Source organism: Sinocyclocheilus grahami, unplaced genomic scaffold, assembly GCF_001515645.1.
Source record: "Sinocyclocheilus grahami isolate Dianchi unplaced genomic scaffold, SAMN03320097.WGS_v1.1 scaffold734.1, whole genome shotgun sequence".
Lineage (NCBI taxonomy): Eukaryota > Metazoa > Chordata > Actinopteri > Cypriniformes > Cyprinidae > Sinocyclocheilus > Sinocyclocheilus grahami.
In genome coordinates, this window is record NW_015505913.1 from 282,893 (window position 1) to 305,392 (window position 22,500).

The window sequence follows — 22,500 nt, forward strand, 5'->3', positions numbered from 1 at the left end:
ATATTTGCACACTTAGATTTTTCACCAAGAATGAAGGGGAGTTTTTCGGTTGGGGTGCAACTATTAAATTGGGGAAATATTTAGTTTATTTTGGGGTAATAGTGGTCTCTGATGGTCAGGTATTTGGGGCATTCTGTGAGGAAGTGCAGCTCTGTCTCTATCTCTCCCAGACTGCAGTGGGAGCAGAGTCTCTCCTCACGGGAGAGCCAGGTTTGTCTGCGCCGGCCCGTCTCTACAGACAGACTGTGCTCGCTGAGTCTGTACATCGTCAGTGTTTTCCTGAGCTTCACATCAGTCACTGTGCTCAGGTAGCTTGCCGTGGTGTACTCTCGATTTAGTGCCGAATAACATTCTAATCTGTGCTGGTTTTTGATGGCGTTTCTCTCAGCTCTCAGATTTCATCAAAAAATATCTTAATTTGTGTTCCGAAGATGAACGAAGGACTTACGGGTTTGAAACGACATGAGGGTGAGTAATTAATGACAGAATTTTCATTTTTGGGTGAACTAACCCTTTAATATGATAAATGAGTTAGGTCAAAAGTAATCTAAAAGTAGTCTAATTATATTTCCTAAAATGTCATGTTATGGATTATGTTACTAAGTATTTTTGTCATGTAATTTGGAATCAGTAACAGACTACAATTTGTAAGTAATCTAACCAGCACTATCTATCTATCTATCTATCTATCTATCTATCTATCTATCTATCTATCTATCTGTCTATCTATCTGTCTATCTATCTATCTATCTATCTATCTCTGTCTGTCTCTGTCTGTCTGTCTGTCTCTGTCTCTCTCTATCTATCTCTGTCTGTCTATCTATCTATATATCTATCTATCCATCTCTATCTATCTATCTATCTATCTATCTATCTCTGTCTGTCTCTGTCTGTCTGTCTGTCTCTGTCTCTCTCTATCTATCTCTGTCTGTCTATCTATCTATATATCTATCTATCCATCTCTATCTATCTATCCATCTATCTCTCTGTCTCTCTCTATCTATCTGTTGATCTCAGACTGGATACCACACACATGGAAAGCTAGTCTGAACAGAGACATCAGTAATACGAGCAGCTGCACACACATCACTATGTTTTGAGGGCAGGTTGCCAGTTTCCCACAAATCGTATCGCAGGTGTGTTGCCTTCCGTCTCTTGTTTTCAGCGTGCTGATCTATGTTAACTGGACTTCCCCATAGGTCGCTATGTGGCCTAAATGTCACTACACCTTCCTCCACACCCGTCTCCCCTTTCCTCTGAGGAACATATTCGGCATGATCTATCTGTTGATCTCAGACTGGATACCACACACATGGAAAGCTAGTCTGAACAGAGACATCAGTAATACGAGCAGCTGCACACACATCACTATGTTTTGAGGGCAAGTTGCCAGTTTCCCACAAATCATATCGCAGGTGTGTTGCCTTCCGTCTCTTGTTTTCAGCGTGCTGATCTATGTTAACTGGACTTCCCCATAGGTCGCTATGTGGCCTAAATGTCACTACACCTTCCTCCACACCCGTCTCCCCTTTCCTCTGAGGAACATATTCGGCATGTCCAGGCTGTGATTCACTGCAGCTGGCACATCTGGAAGGCAGGATATTCATGCTAGACACTTATATAAGCCCCCCCAAAACATGTGACCTTGAGCACAACCATTGAACTACTTTCACTGTCTTGCTATCAATTATTCTACCAGATGAGTGATGTTATTTGAGTTTTTCAATGGTCATTTTGCATATTAGGTGACTTAGAGTGTCACAAATGCACAGTCCCTTTCAAGCACTCAAATTGGCAGCTCTAAACATTCAACTCAAGGGTTCTTACTCTTGCTGGTCATCTGCAACCCATAAACCCGACCTGTCCAAGCTGCTGCAACATCACATACAGGCAGAAAGGAAACACGGTAGACAACCACAGTAGGACACAAGACTCTATACAGTAGTGCCAGGACAGATTTCATCATAAATACACTATTGCGAAATCTGGAAACATTTCTTGCCAATTTCACTCATTTTAGCCTGGTCAAAATTCATTGCAGATGCTCTGATTGGCTGGTGTGTCACATGACTCCTCGGTGACATCACATTTAGCATAAATCTGGGCCTATTTAAGGTTTGTCCTGTTTATTGCCAAACTCACAGCCTCATATGGATGTGCTGATTTACCCTAAAATAACAGCACTAAGTAGGGAATATTTTCCACCCACACGCTACAAACCTGTTTCTGCTCGCCCACTGAATTCCCCAAAATGTGCAACATCTCTTAACATCTTCAATTATACATTATCGACTTAACACAGAAACTCTCATTTCCCCAATTGTTGTATTTTTTCCCCCATGTTGCCAGTGTTTACATTTATCAGCAATTATCACAATTATTTATCTGATGTCAGGAGTCATATACAATGCAATTGTAATGCAAGAGGAAAAGAGGAACAAAACCTCATGTTTGAAGTTCTGACTACTTTGTAGTCTGTTTTTGTGAAACTGGGGAGTAACTTCCCCATTCTGAGACGAAGCCGTATGAAATCCCAAACACGCATGACGTAAGTGCTCGGCAGCAGTGTGTGTGACCTTTAGACTTTCCCTGGCTGATCGTCAGTGTACTAGTCAAAGCATACCTCTAGAGATATTAATACCTGGAATACAGTATAATCTGTCTGCATTTATACTAGCATGACTTTGGTGGAAGCGTTCCAGAAACGCAAGTTATGAGTAACTCAAGACATTGCATGCAAAAGCTGTAGCCTGAAAATAAGTTGTAATTGGTAGCACAGCCATTATTCTGAAAATGTTTCTGTGTAGGGTTGCCTACTTCAGTGTGGGAAAATAAGAGACAATGGAGATCAGATGCATGGATGATTGTCATTGCGAAGTACCTTTCAGAACATGTGAGGCCGAGATGAAATGACTGAGAGAGAAATATCCACATAAACTCCTGAACTGATGACTAAGCTTCGAAAATCCTGTTCTGATTTGATGAAACTAATTACCTGCAATTAATAGTAACTGATGGATGGACTGATGTTTGTTTTATTTTATTTTATTTTAGAGCTGGGTTTTCCAGAATGTGTCTTGTTTACTTTTCCCCAAAGTACGATCTGATCACGGGTCTGGAAATTAAAACAAAAAGACCCGTCCACATTCAGGAAGCACTGCAGAGTCACTTTCAAAAGGGAAGCTGACAGAAATCAACGAGAGTAAAGCCCTCATGTGATACATGTATTACAGTAACAGATTGTAAGTCACTGATGCACACAAGAGATAGCACTGTAATATTGCTTCGTTTCGTCCACACTCACACCCAGAGCCATGAAGATAAGAAAACACGCATTGTCGAACAGGTTAGTGATGTCCTACGGGAAGTAGCAGGGGTAAACGGGGATCTCAGAGAGTGACTCTTACCGTAGGCACCTGTGGCGATGACATGACTTCGTGTAAACCCTCAGGCTCGGATGCACAGGTCTTCACATGCAGGTGACATAATCAGGCCCTTCCTCTTCCAGACACACGGATCTATTTTTAGAACAATGTGAAATCACATTTGGTCACTCTTATGTTTTTTAAATCGGAGCCACTTTCATAAGCAGAAATAAAGTCCATGCGCGTTCCATTCAGAGTGCACATCTGGAAACTATGTGGTGATGAAATATGTGCAGCACAGTTTGAAAGGAGGAACATGTGCTTTTACTTAAATATCTGTTCAGATTCACCCATTTAAAAGCTATTTGTAAGGTCTACAGAACAAATCATTATACACGAACCATTTTCATCAGAAGGTTTTAACTGAGAAGCATTAATTCAGCGTCAGCCAGGGCGCTTTTTTCCTTTTTTTCCCCTTCTGCCAAAACAGCTTATATGCTGTTTCAGCTACTAAAATAGTTCAGTTTTGAATGAAATGCTAAAGTGATTATATTCCGTATGTCATTTTTGGTTTTTTAAAGTATCGACCAAGCGTCCAGCGGCAGACAGTGAGTTGATCATAGCCTATTTGATCACTTTAGCCGTCTCAAATCATCACGACTTGCCTAAAATAAAAGCTATAGATATAAAACAGCTCAAGCATATCACAATGTCAGGCTAGTTTAAACACTTAACCTATAAATGTGTGCTGTTAGAGGCATACCCAATCGTTTGTGCGGAGAGTGGAAGCTAAAGCGCGCTTTACTGGACTTGGAGGCGCCAGCGCGATCACTTGTATTGGAAACATTTTAAAATACGCCGTCATTTTTGCTCATAAAGGTAAGAGTAATACAGCATTCAATCAGAACTGTAAAGGCTCTACTTTTATTTGTGTGCACTCACAATATCAACAAAACGTTGTGCTTTTATAAAATGAAGAAGAAGAAGAAACGGGATGCTTTCTGCAGTTTCGGTTTTGAGCGGGAGCGCTTCTGATAAACCAAAACTCAGCGAATACTTGCCTCACTGACTTGATAATACAAGATTAGGCTATTAGCTTACTCATTGAAAATGTTTTTAAAAAGGTCTATTAATGTATTCAATGAATTATAGGCCTATAAGAGCAGCTTTATTCCATGCACCGATTTTCAAAAACAGCCTGTTTAACGCGAAATATGTTTCTTCTTGTGTTTTTTCACTATACAGGTCACAAGAGAGATATTAAGGGAATAATTTAAGACCGTTATATACTGTTTTCAGCATATATTGAAGTAGAATAGTCTCTCAATGCAGCGTTATAAATCTCCGTCAGTTTTTGTACTTTCACGTTCTGTAGGCTATAGTGAATCGAGGTTAAGACGTTCACCTGGCGTAATATTGCGCAACGTTTGCATGCTGCTTGTGGGCTCGCCTTCAAGGTTTAAAACAGAAATATTTATATTTATATTTCTTCTTTATTTATAGAAATTTACCAATCTAAGGCTTAACGCTGCTACTTAAATGCGAAATGACAAAAATGTAAATATCAAAATAAAATGTACTTAAACATCATACCAGGAATCACAATGTTCTGCTAATTTCAGTGTTTTGTTCATGTGAATGAGTTTAGCATCTGGTGTATAGGCCCTTATATGCTTCGGTCTGTGACACGTTTTGTAAACAAAATCCGAATCTAGCATATTTCGGTGTAAGTGCCCTGTTGAAAAAACAGCATATGCTGGTTAGGTATGTTTTGATGCTGGTTTAAACTGGTCATTGGCTGGTTTATGCTGGTTTAAGCTGGTCCTTTGCTGGTTTATGCTGGTGCTCAAATATCAGGCACGGCGCCAGAATTTTTTCTCTACCGGTGCTAAGGGGGGGCTAGACCAATATGTGGGGATGCTAAGAAAATTAATTATATTGATTACGTCAGACTAAACCACCCTATTCAAAATTCTGACGGGGCTATAGCCCCCCCTAGCCCTGGTGTAGCGCCGTCACTGTCAAATATCCTAGCGTTAGAAAGCATACAGTTCAGGCTGGATCAGCCAGTTGCAGCCTTTTAATATAAGTGAGCCATACTGTTATATCTAACCTCTTAGCTGCATCCAGACAGCTGTATTCCAGTCATGCAATTATCTGAGCTTAATATCTGCCAGCTCTCTGAACTGGCCCGTCTCCTGCTCCTTTCAGTTTCACTGGAAAATGTTACAAGGCAGGAGAAGGTCTGCATGACTAAAGACATTGAGAAAGATCTATCTAACCGCGTCTCCAGTAGTCCTACAGTAGTCAGTTGGAAGAGCCATGCTTCTCAACAGTAGGACAATTTAAAGGGGTCATATGATGCTTTTTTAAAGATCATTATTTTGTGATTCACACTCCAAAGAGAAAGGAAAACTTGAAATCGCATCATATGACCCCTTTAAGGAGGATTTCATGCTATTTTAGGAACAATTACCGTGACTCAGTGGATGCGCTTACATGCACAATAAAGAACATAACTGAAGAGATGTCTCACTGCACATGTAAGCGTAGCCAGTGGCTGTTAGATGCCCGTTTGCAGAGGCTAAGTAAAGATGAGCAAGCTACAAACTTGACAGTTCTGAGACGCCAGAGATTGTGTTTCCAAACAAATCTACTTCAGTAGGTGTCCTTGTCCTGCTAAGACCTGCTTCAGAAATTAAAAACAGCTGGAAAGTATTCATGCTTATCTGAGCAGATCTGCAGCGGAGTCTCTGCTGAAGGCAGTTAGGCAGTTGTCTTCTGCCACCTGTTGATGGATGTGGAGAAGTGAAACATTGGCTTGGTATTTGCAGCTCTGATCTCAGCGGACGCCTCTCATGTGAAGCACCTTGATGTGCACAGCTCAGGAAAACACTGCTGCATCTTTGACTGTCTTCTCAACAGGCCCTGGACCTGCTCCACACCTGTAATCCTTAGACCATCACTGTCCGTTTCACAGATGTGTTCACTGACTAAACTTTCATATCTTTTCACATCTGTTCAAAACAGACCGACTGTGATTTCAGTGAGAAGGACGTGTTTGTGGAGCTGGATCAGCAGATCACCCCTCTGGTTTTAGGTCTGGTTAAAGGTTTTGACAGGACTGTGTTTGTCTGTCACTAAGTTTGGTCTCTGATCTTGGTCTTTAGAGGAACAGAGACCGATGCTCGGAAAGAAACAAGCAGCTCGTTTTTCTTTCTTTCTCATGCCATTCATTGCTCTCTCTCTCTTTATGTCACTCTCTCTCTCTGAGTAACAGAAAGAAATGAGAAGAGGGAACGGTTGGTTGCGTATAAAGACAGAGTGTTTCTGGAAACTTCCACCAAGATGCCAGAAAAGTGCTGAATCAGAAACGCAGGCTCTCACCGCCCCCGTCTCTCACTCTCGATCTCCCACTCATGCTCTCACAGCTTCCTTCAGCACAGCAGCAAACACTCTACCACACAGATCCATGTGCTGTCTACCTATCAAACTATCCATCTATCTGTCTGTCTATCTATCCATTGGAATATCTTTCTATCTATCTGTCCGTCCGTCCATCCATCCGTCTATCCGTCTGATATTAAATTAAGTTTATGGCCGTTGGAGGAAGTGACATCAGACTCAGAGTTCTACTTCCTGATGTGTTCAGGTGCAGTGTGAGCGGCTGTGGAAGGAAACCACCAGGTGTGTCAAATGCCATCTCACCACGACCGCACAGTATGATAATGAGTGTATGAGAGCGTTTAGTGTGTAGGCATCTAGATCTTACACTCATTCTAAAGCCACACAGTTAACTACTGTTCTCAAGGGGGTTTCTATTGGCTGATATGTTTGAGATGTCTGCACTTGATAAAATGCAGGAAAATGAGAAAAATAACTCTACATCCACCCTGTAGATCAGCAGCTCCCAAACGCTTGAGTGAACTGAAGCCCTGAGATCGACATGAGCATCTTGAGAGATCAAGTCATGCTCACACATATTAAGACATGCATGTTGTAATCGGTTTAATTTTCGGTATGTGTTGACATTTTTGTGAACCCTACGGTTGTGAAACACTGCTCGTGTTTCTCCAGCCATTGCACCTTAAAGCTGATGTGTGCAATTTACATACGCACTAAAGCACTTTTCTTACTTCTCTGTTTTCTGCTTTCATGTGACTGTGCTGAGCTGTGACATCAAACGCAGCAGAGAAGGAGAAACAAAACTCATATTTATTTCTAAAAAAAAAAAAAAGGAATCTGCTACTGGTAAAACATAATGAAATAACTGTTTTAAATGGCATCTGCACTGCAAAAAAAAAAAATATATATATATATATAGTTCAAAGTTGTAAATAAAAAATTATAGAGATCACGATCCCCTTATTTATACCATTTTATTTGATTTATCTCACTATCATTATTATCTGTATTGCTTGCGACTAGTGTATGTATTAAATATTGCCTTTTTATATCGTGCAGCACTTCAACTTGTTTTTTTACTGTGCTATATATATATTGATTGATTAATTGAGTACAGTGTACAAGAAGATACTGTTACTTGCCATTTTTTGTAATTATTTGTGAAATTTACTAGCCATTTCTGAGTGAAAACTATTTCAAAGCCATTTTTTTCAGCGTGCAAAATGTAGCAACCCAGAATACATGTGTGTCTGACGGATTTTATGGCTCGTGCGTGTGATGGCTCATATGAACGTATGTGCATGTAGTTTTTGTGTAGACAGGTGGACTCTTTAGTGGTCAGGTGGTCACAGTGTGTGGAGTAATATCAGATAGATTCACAAAGACGAGTAGAAGACATCAGCAGGGATTCTTGACGTTCTCTCTTTAAATGGAAAGAACATCTAAAAGAAACTACACAGCCATTTGTTTATTTGTGGTGACTGCAGGTTTTTTTGGAAACTTCCGTTGTGAATGCAGAAATGCGCTGAGTCAGGAAAATGCAACCACTGCCCCCCTCCGAAAACCCCGCTCCTGCGCGCTTTCTGTCCCCTTTCTGTCTTATTCCACCTCGCGCCGCCACATCCTGCCATCCCCACACATCTCCCTGCTTATCTCTGCTTTCCCTCCATCTCTCTCTCTTTATCTGTCGTGCTCTGTGCGGCTTTGATGTGCAGCGCTGCATTCAGCACACTGAGGTTGAAATCGAGAGATAGAAAATAAGGAAGATAAGCAGCATTGTGCAAGACTATTGTGACCTGCTGCTGAAGACTCTGAGATTGCAATATTGTATTACTATGATACACATTTAATGCACATTCCAGTCAATATAGTCAAAACACAGTATGTACTTTTATAAATAACAACAAACAATGTCACACCGTGTGAACGCACAGCTGAATTTTGATCGATTCAAGTGCGCCGTCTCGTTGAACGCACTTAAAGTAGTTCACCCAGAAATGAAAGTGTGCACACCCTCAGGCCATCCAAGATTAGGATGAGTTTGTTTCTTCATCAGGTTTAGAGGATTGTAGCATTACAGTAAATGGGTGCCGTATGAATGCTGGATTAGTTTCAGCTTTTGTCTTCTCCAGATGTTAACTGATGGACTGGAGTGCTGTGGATTACTTGTGATGTTTTTATCAGCTCTCATTCTGACGGCACCCATTCACTTGCAGTGAGACACTGATGCAATGCTACATTTCTACAAATCTGATGAAGAAAAAAATTCACCCTGATCTCGGATGATCTGCAAATTAAAATGTTTAGGTGAAGTATTTCTTTAACGTGTGTTCTTGACTTGCTGTGGCGGTACTGAGGTACTTGCTCAAAAAGACACTCTGAAACAATTGCTCCATCATGACAACAGTTGGGAAAAATAAAACAAAGAATAATAAACCTGACCATAGAAGAAATCTCTGGTTTATACAGCAATGCTGAGATGCATGTTACATTATGAATTGCACTGAAACATTCCAGAATGCAGCACTTCAAACAGAGACATGTAATACATGTATATAAACTGACATCAGCTTATAATAGATAAAGGATAGATGGCACTAACAAGTTTACAAGCATTTGAAACATGATTTCTTAAATAGTGCAATTATTTAAAAATAAGTGAATGAAAATATGTTTCTTTTCAAATGGTTTCCTGTGAATGGGCCTCTAACACACAAACTGGCAGAATTATCGTTTAGCTTTACGAGAAATGGCATCTGATCCGAGGGTCAGGTTTCAGCCATACTCACACTAAATATATTTATTCACCTGCAGAAACAAAAATAAAAAAATAGCACAATTCTATATTGCAACAATTCGCTAAATATGTCAAATAATATTGAAAACTGGAATGAGAACCTGAGAGTGTGTGTGTGTGATTTTCTTGCAGCAGTATGTCAGTATTTAGACCATGAAGGCCCCAAAGAAGTTCTCGTAAGCTTCACCGTGCACCTGCGAGCTGTTATTGACCTTCACAAACACACTGTCTCCTTTATACAGCTGGAAGATGCCTCCCAGGTAGCTGTTGTCCCTCCACTGAGATTTATTGGGCACGCAGATAAACCTAAAATAAAAACATTCATGAGCTTCAGCGCTTGCAGCCGTGATCTGAAGCGATGTGTGGTGTGCTGTGGAGTACCTGGAGCTCTGCATCAGCTCGATGGCCTGTGAGCTGTACCTCTCCGTGCACTGCATGACCTGATGCTTGAAGAAGTTGCAGTTCTCCAGGTGAGCGATCTTGGAGAAGATGTAATAGTATCCGTCCTGGTGGACGTACAGGCTGTTGTTCTTGTATTCCAGTCCCCTCGTGAACACCGGGAAGCTGTCGGCTCTCCAGTGCAGGACACCGTTCCTGCCAGACGCGGGTGAAGCGACTACACACACACGCACACACACACACACACACACACACACACAGACACACAAACATACACACAGACACACACACACAACCACACATACACACAGACACATACGTCATGCAATATAATGGCTAATGCATATGAAGAAAAATGGAAAAAATATTTCATAACTGGGAAAAATCCCCAAAATTTCCAAAAGTTTCCAAAAATCAATCCCAGAAAGTTTCAAAATTTTCTGAAAAGTATTGGAAATGTTCTGCTTTTTTGCAACCCTATTCAAAAACATAAATAGATGTGTGTGTGTGTGGAAGCTGTTCCATACTTTGCAGAAATGCTGCCGGTTTGCTCTCAGCTTTGGGAGGTTTCGCAGGCACAGCTTTATTGTAATCTGTTGAGAAAACAAGCCGAATGAACACTGAACACATCGTGAAGAGCAGCGCTCCAATCCTCTGACTGTGTGAGAGTTTACCAACCATGTGAACTTCTGGGAGACGTGGACTTCTCTCCCTGCGGATAAATATTTACAGCAGCGTTAATACGATCGTCAGACACGTGCTTATGTACTCGCACACACACTTGAGTAAAATATATACTCACTTTTACATATTCCACTTTATGGATATCTGATGATGCCTAGAAAGAAAAGAAAACGTTTGATGTCTTTCACAACTTAGAACGTTTTGGCATTTCAGATGTGAATGAAGGCCTGTTCACAGCAGTGTTAGTGCGCCTGACTGAAACAAGTATTCGTATACCGTCAATGCAACTGATTTTTAAGTGTTGTAATCTCGTTTCAATCTCCCTGCTGAATAAAACTGGCCAACCAATAGGATTTGTGCTTTTAGTCACCGCAGCTGTTACAGTGAGAAGCAGAGGAGCAATCAGCTCTGGTCTCTGTGTTACTGTATTATGGTGTGGTTTTATAAACATAACGGATTAGGAAATCTGAACGGTGATGTTTGAAAACATGCAAATGATGTTTGACACCCTGCGTGTCAGAAACGGAAAGTTAAGCCCAAAGTATACTTCAGTTAGGGTCAAATTTTGTCACTAGAATAGTGCAACGCAACACTCAATTTTTGTAGCCACGTGTACTTCGTACACCCAGGTCGCACATGCACTATTAACTTGCTTTGCACTGATCAGTTGTTTTTTTTGCTCATAACTTCTGGAGAACAATAGAGCAGACGTCGGACAAAGACGGAGCTTTCTAGAGCGCATGTGTACGTGTATAAAACATAATTTAAGGTTTACGTAGCACTTTATGTCCCAGAGTGATCAGGTTATTTCTGCTTTTCTAAAAGCGCCATCTACTGTCAGAGAGTGAAACTGTCTGCCTTTTGTTAATGCATTGGTCTGAACAGACAAATCTTCATATCTTCACATTTTCATATCTTAACCTTAGCACTAATTTGGGATAATTGTATCACTAATCAAATAATTTTTGAATGTGTCTAGATAGCTACAGCTTACAATTTAACTTTTTTTCTCGGGGAAGGTGAGTTAGGGTGTATGAGAGTTCATTGTTTTAACCTTTTTTTAACAAATCAGACTTTTTAAAAAGACTCTCGTTGGATTTTAAGATCTGTTAGGATGTGCTGAAAGGCTCGGTCCTCAATCTCATGCACTTGAGTCATTTGTAGGACCATAAGACTGTTATTAGTTTTGATAGAGGACTGTCACACTCTTTACCATTGATTTTATTACATGGAGCTTAATCATGCATTGCTAATATTTATAATGGTATGTGTGTGTGTGTGTGTGGGGGGGGGGGGGGGGGCCCTTTAAGGAGGATTTCATGCTATTTTAGGAACAATTACCGTGACTCAGTGGATGCGCTTACATGCACAATAAAGAACATAACTGAAGAGATGTCTCACTGCACATGTAAGCGTAGCCAGTGGCTGTTAGATGCCCGTTTGCAGAGGCTAAGTAAAGATGAGCAAGCTACAAACTTGACAGTTCTGAGACGCCAGAGATTGTGTTTCCAAACAAATCTACTTCAGTAGGTGTCCTTGTCCTGCTAAGACCTGCTTCAGAAATTAAAAACAGCTGGAAAGTATTCATGCTTATCTGAGCAGATCTGCAGCGGAGTCTCTGCTGAAGGCAGTTAGGCGGTTGTCTTCTGCCACCTGTTGATGGATGTGGAGAAGTGAAACATTGGCTTGGTATTTGCAGCTCTGATCTCAGCGGACGCCTCTCATGTGAAGCACCTTGATGTGCACAGCTCAGGAAAACACTGCTGCATCTTTGACTGTCTTCTCAACAGGCCCTGGACCTGCTCCACACCTGTAATCCTTAGACCATCACTGTCCGTTTCACAGATGTGTTCACTGACTAAACTTTCATATCTTTTCACATCTGTTCAAAACAGACCGACTGTGATTTCAGTGAGAAGGACGTGTTTGTGGAGCTGGATCAGCAGATCACCCCTCTGGTTTTAGGTCTGGTTAAAGGTTTTGACAGGACTGTGTTTGTCTGTCACTAAGTTTGGTCTCTGATCTTGGTCTTTAGAGGAACAGAGACCGATGCTCGGAAAGAAACAAGCAGCTCGTTTTTCTTTCTTTCTCATGCCATTCATTGCTCTCTCTCTCTTTATGTCACTCTCTCTCTCTGAGTAACAGAAAGAAATGAGAAGAGGGAACGGTTGGTTGCGTATAAAGACAGAGTGTTTCTGGAAACTTCCACCAAGATGCCAGAAAAGTGCTGAATCAGAAACGCAGGCTCTCACCGCCCCCGTCTCTCACTCTCGATCTCCCACTCATGCTCTCACAGCTTCCTTCAGCACAGCAGCAAACACTCTACCACACAGATCCATGTGCTGTCTACCTATCAAACTATCCATCTATCTGTCTGTCTATCTATCCATTGGAATATCTTTCTATCTATCTGTCCGTCCGTCCATCCATCCGTCTATCCGTCTGATATTAAATTAAGTTTATGGCCGTTGGAGGAAGTGACATCAGACTCAGAGTTCTACTTCCTGATGTGTTCAGGTGCAGTGTGAGCGGCTGTGGAAGGAAACCACCAGGTGTGTCAAATGCCATCTCACCACGACCGCACAGTATGATAATGAGTGTATGAGAGCGTTTAGTGTGTAGGCATCTAGATCTTACACTCATTCTAAAGCCACACAGTTAACTACTGTTCTCAAGGGGGTTTCTATTGGCTGATATGTTTGAGATGTCTGCACTTGATAAAATGCAGGAAAATGAGAAAAATAACTCTACATCCACCCTGTAGATCAGCAGCTCCCAAACGCTTGAGTGAACTGAAGCCCTGAGATCGACATGAGCATCTTGAGAGATCAAGTCATGCTCACACATATTAAGACATGCATGTTGTAATCGGTTTAATTTTCGGTATGTGTTGACATTTTTGTGAACCCTACGGTTGTGAAACACTGCTCGTGTTTCTCCAGCCATTGCACCTTAAAGCTGATGTGTGCAATTTACATACGCACTAAAGCACTTTTCTTACTTCTCTGTTTTCTGCTTTCATGTGACTGTGCTGAGCTGTGACATCAAACGCAGCAGAGAAGGAGAAACAAAACTCATATTTATTTCTAAAAAAAAAAAAAAGGAATCTGCTACTGGTAAAACATAATGAAATAACTGTTTTAAATGGCATCTGCACTGCAAAAAAAAAAAATATATATATATATATAGTTCAAAGTTGTAAATAAAAAATTATAGAGATCACGATCCCCTTATTTATACCATTTTATTTGATTTATCTCACTATCATTATTATCTGTATTGCTTGCGACTAGTGTATGTATTAAATATTGCCTTTTTATATCGTGCAGCACTTCAACTTGTTTTTTTACTGTGCTATATATATATTGATTGATTAATTGAGTACAGTGTACAAGAAGATACTGTTACTTGCCATTTTTTGTAATTATTTGTGAAATTTACTAGCCATTTCTGAGTGAAAACTATTTCAAAGCCATTTTTTTCAGCGTGCAAAATGTAGCAACCCAGAATACATGTGTGTCTGACGGATTTTATGGCTCGTGCGTGTGATGGCTCATATGAACGTATGTGCATGTAGTTTTTGTGTAGACAGGTGGACTCTTTAGTGGTCAGGTGGTCACAGTGTGTGGAGTAATATCAGATAGATTCACAAAGACGAGTAGAAGACATCAGCAGGGATTCTTGACGTTCTCTCTTTAAATGGAAAGAACATCTAAAAGAAACTACACAGCCATTTGTTTATTTGTGGTGACTGCAGGTTTTTTTGGAAACTTCCGTTGTGAATGCAGAAATGCGCTGAGTCAGGAAAATGCAACCACTGCCCCCCTCCGAAAACCCCGCTCCTGCGCGCTTTCTGTCCCCTTTCTGTCTTATTCCACCTCGCGCCGCCACATCCTGCCATCCCCACACATCTCCCTGCTTATCTCTGCTTTCCCTCCATCTCTCTCTCTTTATCTGTCGTGCTCTGTGCGGCTTTGATGTGCAGCGCTGCATTCAGCACACTGAGGTTGAAATCGAGAGATAGAAAATAAGGAAGATAAGCAGCATTGTGCAAGACTATTGTGACCTGCTGCTGAAGACTCTGAGATTGCAATATTGTATTACTATGATACACATTTAATGCACATTCCAGTCAATATAGTCAAAACACAGTATGTACTTTTATAAATAACAACAAACAATGTCACACCGTGTGAACGCACAGCTGAATTTTGATCGATTCAAGTGCGCCGTCTCGTTGAACGCACTTAAAGTAGTTCACCCAGAAATGAAAGTGTGCACACCCTCAGGCCATCCAAGATTAGGATGAGTTTGTTTCTTCATCAGGTTTAGAGGATTGTAGCATTACAGTAAATGGGTGCCGTATGAATGCTGGATTAGTTTCAGCTTTTGTCTTCTCCAGATGTTAACTGATGGACTGGAGTGCTGTGGATTACTTGTGATGTTTTTATCAGCTCTCATTCTGACGGCACCCATTCACTTGCAGTGAGACACTGATGCAATGCTACATTTCTACAAATCTGATGAAGAAAAAAACTCACCCTGATCTCGGATGATCTGCAAATTAAAATGTTTAGGTGAAGTATTTCTTTAACGTGTGTTCTTGACTTGCTGTGGCGGTACTGAGGTACTTGCTCAAAAAGACACTCTGAAACAATTGCTCCATCATGACAACAGTTGGGAAAAATAAAACAAAGAATAATAAACCTGACCATCGAAGAAATCTCTGGTTTATACAGCAATGCTGAGATGCATGTTACATTATGAATTGCACTGAAACATTCCAGAATGCAGCACTTCAAACAGAGACATGTAATACATGTATATAAACTGACATCAGCTTATAATAGATAAAGGATAGATGGCACTAACAAGTTTACAAGCATTTGAAACATGATTTCTTAAATAGTGCAATTATTTAAAAATAAGTGAATGAAAATATGTTTCTTTTCAAATGGTTTCCTGTGAATGGGCCTCTAACACACAAACTGGCAGAATTATCGTTTAGCTTTACGAGAAATGGCATCTGATCCGAGGGTCAGGTTTCAGCCATACTCACACTAAATATATTTATTCACCTGCAGAAACAAAAATAAAAAAATAGCACAATTCTATATTGCAACAATTCGCTAAATATGTCAAATAATATTGAAAACTGGAATGAGAACCTGAGAGTGTGTGTGTGTGATTTTCTTGCAGCAGTATGTCAGTATTTAGACCATGAAGGCCCCAAAGAAGTTCTCGTAGGCTTCACCGTGCACCTGCGAGCTGTTATTGACCTTCACAAACACACTGTCTCCTTTATACAGCTGGAAGATGCCTCCCAGGTAGCTGTTGTCCCTCCACTGAGATTTATTGGGCACGCAGATAAACCTAAAATAAAAACATTCATGAGCTTCAGAGCTTGCAGCCGTGATCTGAAGCGATGTGTGGTGTGCTGTGGAGTACCTGGAGCTCTGCATCAGCTCGATGGCCTGTGAGCTGTACCTCTCCGTGCACTGCATGACCTGATGCTTGAAGAAGTTGCAGTTCTCCAGGTGAGCGATCTTGGAGAAGATGTAATAGTATCCGTCCTGGTGGACGTACAGGCTGTTGTTCTTGTATTCCAGTCCCCTCGTGAACACCGGGAAGCTGTCGGCTCTCCAGTGCAGGACACCGTTCCTGCCAGACGCGGGTGAAGCGACTACACACACACGCACACACACACACACACACACACACACACAGACACACAAACATACACACAGACACACACACACAACCACACATACACACAGACACATACGTCATGCAGCTGCAATACGTTTAGCAATATAATGGCTAATGCATATGAAGAAAAATGGAAAAAATATTTCATAACTGGGAAAAATCCCCAAAATTTCCAAAAGTTTCCAAAAATCAATCCCAGAAAGTTTCAAAATTTTCTGAAAAGTATTGGAAATGTTCTGCTTTTTTGCAACCCTATTCAAAAACATAAATAGATGTGTGTGTGTGTGGAAGCTGTTCCATACTTTGCAGAAATGCTGCCGGTTTGCTCTCAGCTTTGGGAGGTTTCGCAGGCACAGCTTTATTGTAATCTGTTGAGAAAACAAGCCGAATGAACACTGAACACATCGTGAAGAGCAGCGCTCCAATCCTCTGACTGTGTGAGAGTTTACCAACCATGTGAACTTCTGGGAGACGTGGACTTCTCTCCCTGCGGATAAATATTTACAGCAGCGTTAATACGATCGTCAGACACGTGCTTATGTACTCGCACACACACTTGAGTAAAATATATACTCACTTTTACATATTCCACTTTATGGATATCTGATGATGCCTAGAAAGAAAAGAAAACGTTTGATGTCTTTCACAACTTAGAACGTTTTGGCATTTCAGATGTGAATGAAGGCCTGTTCACAGCAGTGTTAGTGCGCCTGACTGAAACAAGTATTCGTATACCGTCAATGCAACTGATTTTTAAGTGTTGTAATCTCGTTTCAATCTCCCTGCTGAATAAAACTGGCCAACCAATAGGATTTGTGCTTTTAGTCACCGCAGCTGTTACAGTGAGAAGCAGAGGAGCAATCAGCTCTGGTCTCTGTGTTACTGTATTATGGTGTGGTTTTATAAACATAACGGATTAGGAAATCTGAACGGTGATGTTTGAAAACATGCAAATGATGTTTGACACCCTGCGTGTCAGAAACGGAAAGTTAAGCCCAAAGTATACTTCAGTTAGGGTCAAATTTTGTCACTAGAATAGTGCAACGCAACACTCAATTTTTGTAGCCACGTGTACTTCGTACACCCAGGTCGCACATGCACTATTAACTTGCTTTGCACTGATCAGTTGTTTTTTTTGCTCATAACTTCTGGAGAACAATAGAGCAGACGTCGGACAAAGACGGAGCTTTCTAGAGCGCATGTGTACGTGTATAAAACATAATTTAAGGTTTACGTAGCACTTTATGTCCCAGAGTGATCAGGTTATTTCTGCTTTTCTAAAAGCGCCATCTACTGTCAGAGAGTGAAACTGTCATACGTCATGCAGCTGCAATACGTTTAGCAATATAATGGCTAATGCATATGAAGAAAAATGGAAAAAATATTTCATAACTGGGAAAAATCCCCAAAATTTCCAAAAGTTTCCAAAAATCAATCCCAGAAAGTTTCAAAATTTTCTGAAAAGTATTGGAAATGTTCTGCTTTTTTGCAACCCTATTCAAAAACATAAATAGATGTGTGCGTGTGTGGAAGCTGTTCCATACTTTGCAGAAATGCTGCCGGTTTGCTCTCAGCTTTGGGAGGTTTCGCAGGCACAGCTTTATTGTAATCTGTTGAGAAAACAAGCCGAATGAACACTGAACACATCGTGAAGAGCAGCGCTCCAATCCTCTGACTGTGTGAGAGTTTACCAACCATGTGAACTTCTGGGAGACGTGGACTTCTCTCCCTGCGGATAAATATTTACAGCAGCGTTAATACGATCGTCAGACACGTGCTTATGTACTCGCACACACACTTGAGTAAAATATATACTCACTTTTACATATTCCACTTTATGGATATCTGATGATGCCTAGAAAGAAAAGAAAACGTTTGATGTCTTTCACAACTTAGAACGTTTTGGCATTTCAGATGTGAATGAAGGCCTGTTCACAGCAGTGTTAGTGCGCCTGACTGAAACAAGTATTCGTATACCGTCAATGCAACTGATTTTTAAGTGTTGTAATCTCGTTTCAATCTCCCTGCTGAATAAAACTGGCCAACCAATAGGATTTGTGCTTTTAGTCACCGCAGCTGTTACAGTGAGAAGCAGAGGAGCAATCAGCTCTGGTCTCTGTGTTACTGTATTATGGTGTGGTTTTATAAACATAACGGATTAGGAAATCTGAACGGTGATGTTTGAAAACATGCAAATGATGTTTGACACCCTGCGTGTCAGAAACGGAAAGTTAAGCCCAAAGTATACTTCAGTTAGGGTCAAATTTTGTCACTAGAATAGTGCAACGCAACACTCAATTTTTGTAGCCACGTGTACTTCGTACACCCAGGTCGCACATGCACTATTAACTTGCTTTGCACTGATCAGTTGTTTTTTTTGCTCATAACTTCTGGAGAACAATAGAGCAGACGTCGGACAAAGACGGAGCTTTCTAGAGCGCATGTGTACGTGTATAAAACATAATTTAAGGTTTACGTAGCACTTTATGTCCCAGAGTGATCAGGTTATTTCTGCTTTTCTAAAAGCGCCATCTACTGTCAGAGAGTGAAACTGTCTGCCTTTTGTTAATGCATTGGTCTGAACAGACAAATCTTCATATCTTCACATTTTCATATCTTAACCTTAGCACTAATTTGGGATAATTGTATCACTAATCAAATAATTTTTGAATGTGTCTAGATAGCTACAGCTTACAATTTAACTTTTTTTCTCGGGGAAGGTGAGTTAGGGTGTATGAGAGTTCATTGTTTTAACCTTTTTTTAACAAATCAGACTTTTTAAAAAGACTCTCGTTGGATTTTAAGATCTGTTAGGATGTGCTGAAAGGCTCGGTCCTCAATCTCATGCACTTGAGTCATTTGTAGGACCATAAGACTGTTATTAGTTTTGATAGAGGACTGTCACACTCTTTACCATTGATTTTATTACATGGAGCTTAATCATGCATTGCTAATATTTATAATGGTATGTGTGTGTGTGTGTGTGGGGGGGGGGAATGGCTTGGGTGTAAATGTGCAAATGTTTACAGGAAATCTCTACACAGTAATCCAAAGCCATGAGCAATATTCTGCGGGGGTTGTGTAACCTAGTGGTTAGCAATCTGGGGTAGTTACCAAAGGCTTCAAAACCATAAGCAGATGCAAAACCTCAGGCTACTGCTAAACTGAGATCTGCCTTTAGCCAAACGATAGATTATCCAGTCACTACTGACACTAGAACAGCAGAGGGCTGCCTGTATTTTACACCGATTCGTCTGATCAGGGGTCAGAAAGGTCAAAGCAGAGTGTGATTTTGAGACTTTTGGCAGCATCCAAGAAGCGAAACATGGGATCATTCTTGCAGCGTTAGAGGAAGTGATGTCAGCACAGGGGTGGGAGGGGTCATCTGACCTACACTGATGACAAGATGCCCAGCGGGGGCAACAGTGTCTCATTCTTGAGGCATTGTTGCAACTATTCATTGACATCGACATAGTTGACTCAATTCTTCCACAGGTATAGTAATTATTATACATGTCTCATGAGCTCATATTATCTGAGTCATACCACATAATCACAGAAAAGCTAAAGAGTGTTAAAAACACTGTAAAAGAGATGTTGTGTGGTTACAGCAACTAAAACACATGCGTTCCCTTTATAGATGTACAGTAGGTGTGTCAGCACTAGTGAAATGATTGTGTTGGGGTTTTTCCACTGCAAATATTCCCAGAACTATAATCGGAGTGTACGGATGTCTCAGTATTTGGAGCTCCATGAACTAAACCTGACGGCCAGGATCTCCAGCATGACTTCAGATGATCTACTGAGCAATCTGAGTCACATGATCAGTGATCTCTGAGGTCTCCTGGAGCCCATTGTAAATACTCATAACATCACTCAAGCTCATGCCCATGTGTCTCGTTTAAGGGTCACACCTGTGATCCTCGGGGGTCAAAAGCAGGCCAAAGATGGTAAGCAGAACTTTTTTTTAAATTAAACGAATGCACTATATGCTATTGCAATAATATTGTTTCTTTAATACATTGTATTCTGAGGGAATTCCATGCTCCTAGACAATGTTCACTGCTAAATTGTGTGTTATAGATAGATAAGGCTGCGTTTTGACTAGTTGCTTTTAAAATTATTTTCAGGTGTACTTTTACTAGATTTTGCATTTGGATATATTTAGGCATAATTAAAGACTACTCCGTCAAGGCTGATTTGTAGATTGTACATAATTGCTCTGTATGTTCATTTTTCCCATTCAGATCACAAGTGTGACTATTTTTATTTTACAATGATTTACTCTTTTCTAATCATGTCCGCATCAGCATATATCAAGTGCTGCATACCATACCACCAAACATTTAAAAAATGCAAAACAGAGTATTTTTTGGTCTAAAATGACCAAAGACCTCCAGAGGGTTAACGGAGCATAGCTAATAACTATATGAACTGCATGGAAGAGCGTGATGAGGACTCACCGCGGGCCTGCTGTATAGATGCCAGATGAGTCCAGCCTCGATGAAGACCCCCAGCAGAGCCACGGCCAGCAGCAGGTAGATGACGGAGAGCCGCGGGCCGTCCCTCCTGACAGACACCTGACTCGGGAACGCCTGGCTGTCCACCACGAACACCTTCATGTCTTTATTCACGCTCTCAGCTGCGTCCGCCATGCTGCAGTATGACTGATCTATCAACTCAGCCAAACAACACCTACACCTTCAGACGGGAAACCTCTCTGTCAGAGCGCGACGGCCGGGTCCTCCATAGAGTGTGTGAATGATTCACTGCAGTGTGTGAGAGTCCATCCTCAGCGTGAGCACAGCAAACACTCAAGCATCCAGCATCATCTGAGCAGACTCTCCTGAGAGCGACCTGACATCCTCTGACCCTGAACCTCACTGAGCCCAGAGAGAGAGAGAGAGAGAGAGAGAGAGAGAGAGATGACCGCCCACTGCTCGCGGAAGGGTGTGTGTCTCAGAGAGAGAGACAGAGAGCACTAGGGAGGGGTTCGACAGAGGAAAGAAACTAAAATGAGGAAGTTTTGGCTGAATGATGATAAATCTATCTGTCACTCCATTTTTATGTCTGTCTTCTGAAACCTCTTTGTTTTTGTTCTCCATTTACCTAAAAAGTGACTTTTTATTATTGTTACTTAAAAAGTATTACAATCCTACTTGTCAAATAAAAAAGTAACTTTATTATTATAACTTAAAGTAGTATTGCTTGTTGCTAATCTCATAAAAAGTCACTTAAAGTAACAATATTGTGTTAATTTCATAGAAAGGTAACTTTTTATTGTTACTTAAAAAGTAACAATATCTTAGTTATAAAATATTTTTTTGTTTATTGTTGCTTGAAACATAACAATATCCAACTTATTAAATAAATGGTAACTTTTTTATATTTGACTTCTTATTAGTTACTTACAAAGTAACTAATAACAAAACAACAAATTCCTCGTATGTGTAAACATACCTGGCAATAAAGCTCATTCTGATTCTGATATCCTGCTTATAAAATTAAAAGTTACTTTTATTATTGTTACTTAGAAGTTGCAATATCTAACTTATTAAATAAAAAGTTACTTTTTTATTGTTGTGCTACTTTCATAAAAAATTTACTTTTTATTGTTGTTTCTTAAAAAGTAACAATATCCTAGTTATAAAATCATTTTTGTTTATTGTTACATAAAACAATATCCGATCTTATTAAATAAAAAGTAACTTTTTATTATTTTTACTTAATGTAACAACATTTGTGCTAATCTCATAAAAAGCTACTTTTTAAATTATTGTTACTTAAAAAGTAACAAAATCCTATTTTAGTTACCTAAAGTAACAATACTGTGCTAATTTAAAAAAAAAGTAACTTAAAGTAACTCAAAAAGTAACAATATCCTACATGTAAAAAGTATTGCTACATAACTGTTACTTTTTATTGTTACATAAAAAGTAATAATGTCTTAATTATAATATCAAATGACCACTGCTAAAGTATGAAACAGGAAGTAACTGATGTTATTTTATTTCATTTCTGTAAATGTATGATGAAATATTGAATTGGTTTGTTCGATCGTTTCCTCACTGCAGTCCTAAAATCACCCTGCTTTTCTGTTGGTGTGCATGCAGAGGATGCGTGAAGATCTGCAGAAATCCG

The 22,500-nt window shown here is 40.3% G+C and overlaps 3 protein-coding genes across 6 annotated transcripts in view; all 3 read right to left on the reverse strand.

Annotated features, from left to right (window-relative positions):
- Positions 1-22,500, reverse strand: part of LOC107560584 (zinc finger protein 501-like) — a 176,198-nt gene that overhangs the window by 136,722 nt on the left and 16,976 nt on the right. The gene's annotated exons all lie outside the window — the stretch shown is intronic.
- LOC107560573 (tumor necrosis factor ligand superfamily member 6-like) lies at positions 9,051-12,989 on the reverse strand. Its single transcript, XM_016244792.1, has 6 exons — positions 12,945-12,989; positions 10,769-10,804; positions 10,645-10,678; positions 10,494-10,559; positions 9,949-10,183; positions 9,051-9,873 (listed from the first exon to the last, which is right to left on the reverse strand). The coding sequence occupies exons 1-6, from the start codon at positions 12,987-12,989 to the stop codon at positions 9,714-9,716; spliced, it is 576 nt and encodes a 191-aa protein (XP_016100278.1). The 3' UTR covers positions 9,051-9,713.
- Positions 15,131-22,500, reverse strand: part of LOC107560590 (lymphotoxin-alpha-like) — a 10,034-nt gene continuing 2,664 nt past the window's right edge. Inside the window, exons 2-7 of one of the 2 annotated variants that reach the window (XM_016244815.1) lie at positions 20,823-21,242; positions 18,179-18,214; positions 18,055-18,088; positions 17,904-17,969; positions 16,099-16,333; positions 15,131-16,023 (exon numbers count right to left, since the gene is read on the reverse strand). In XM_016244815.1, the coding sequence (XP_016100301.1) occupies positions 15,864-16,023; positions 16,099-16,333; positions 17,904-17,969; positions 18,055-18,088; positions 18,179-18,214; positions 20,823-21,014 (723 nt within the window). In that variant the 5' untranslated portion in view covers positions 21,015-21,242 and the 3' untranslated portion in view covers positions 15,131-15,863. Of the gene's footprint in view, positions 16,024-16,098; positions 16,334-17,903; positions 17,970-18,054; positions 18,089-18,178; positions 18,215-20,822; positions 21,341-22,500 lie in introns of both variants that reach the window. The other variant, XM_016244814.1, reaches the window with a different exon arrangement.

Coding starts and splice junctions, on each gene's coding strand:
- LOC107560573 (XM_016244792.1), bottom strand. CDS start 12,989: ATGGATCTGTGTGGTAGAGTGTTTGCTGCTGTGCTGAAGGAAGCT. Junction 10,805..12,944: donor CTGCTGTGCTGAAGGAAGCT/GTGAGAGCATGA, acceptor TTTTCTTTCTAG/GCATCATCAGATATCCATAA. Junction 10,184..10,493: donor ACCGGCAGCATTTCTGCAAA/GTATGGAACAGC, acceptor GTGTGTGTGTAG/TCGCTTCACCCGCGTCTGGC.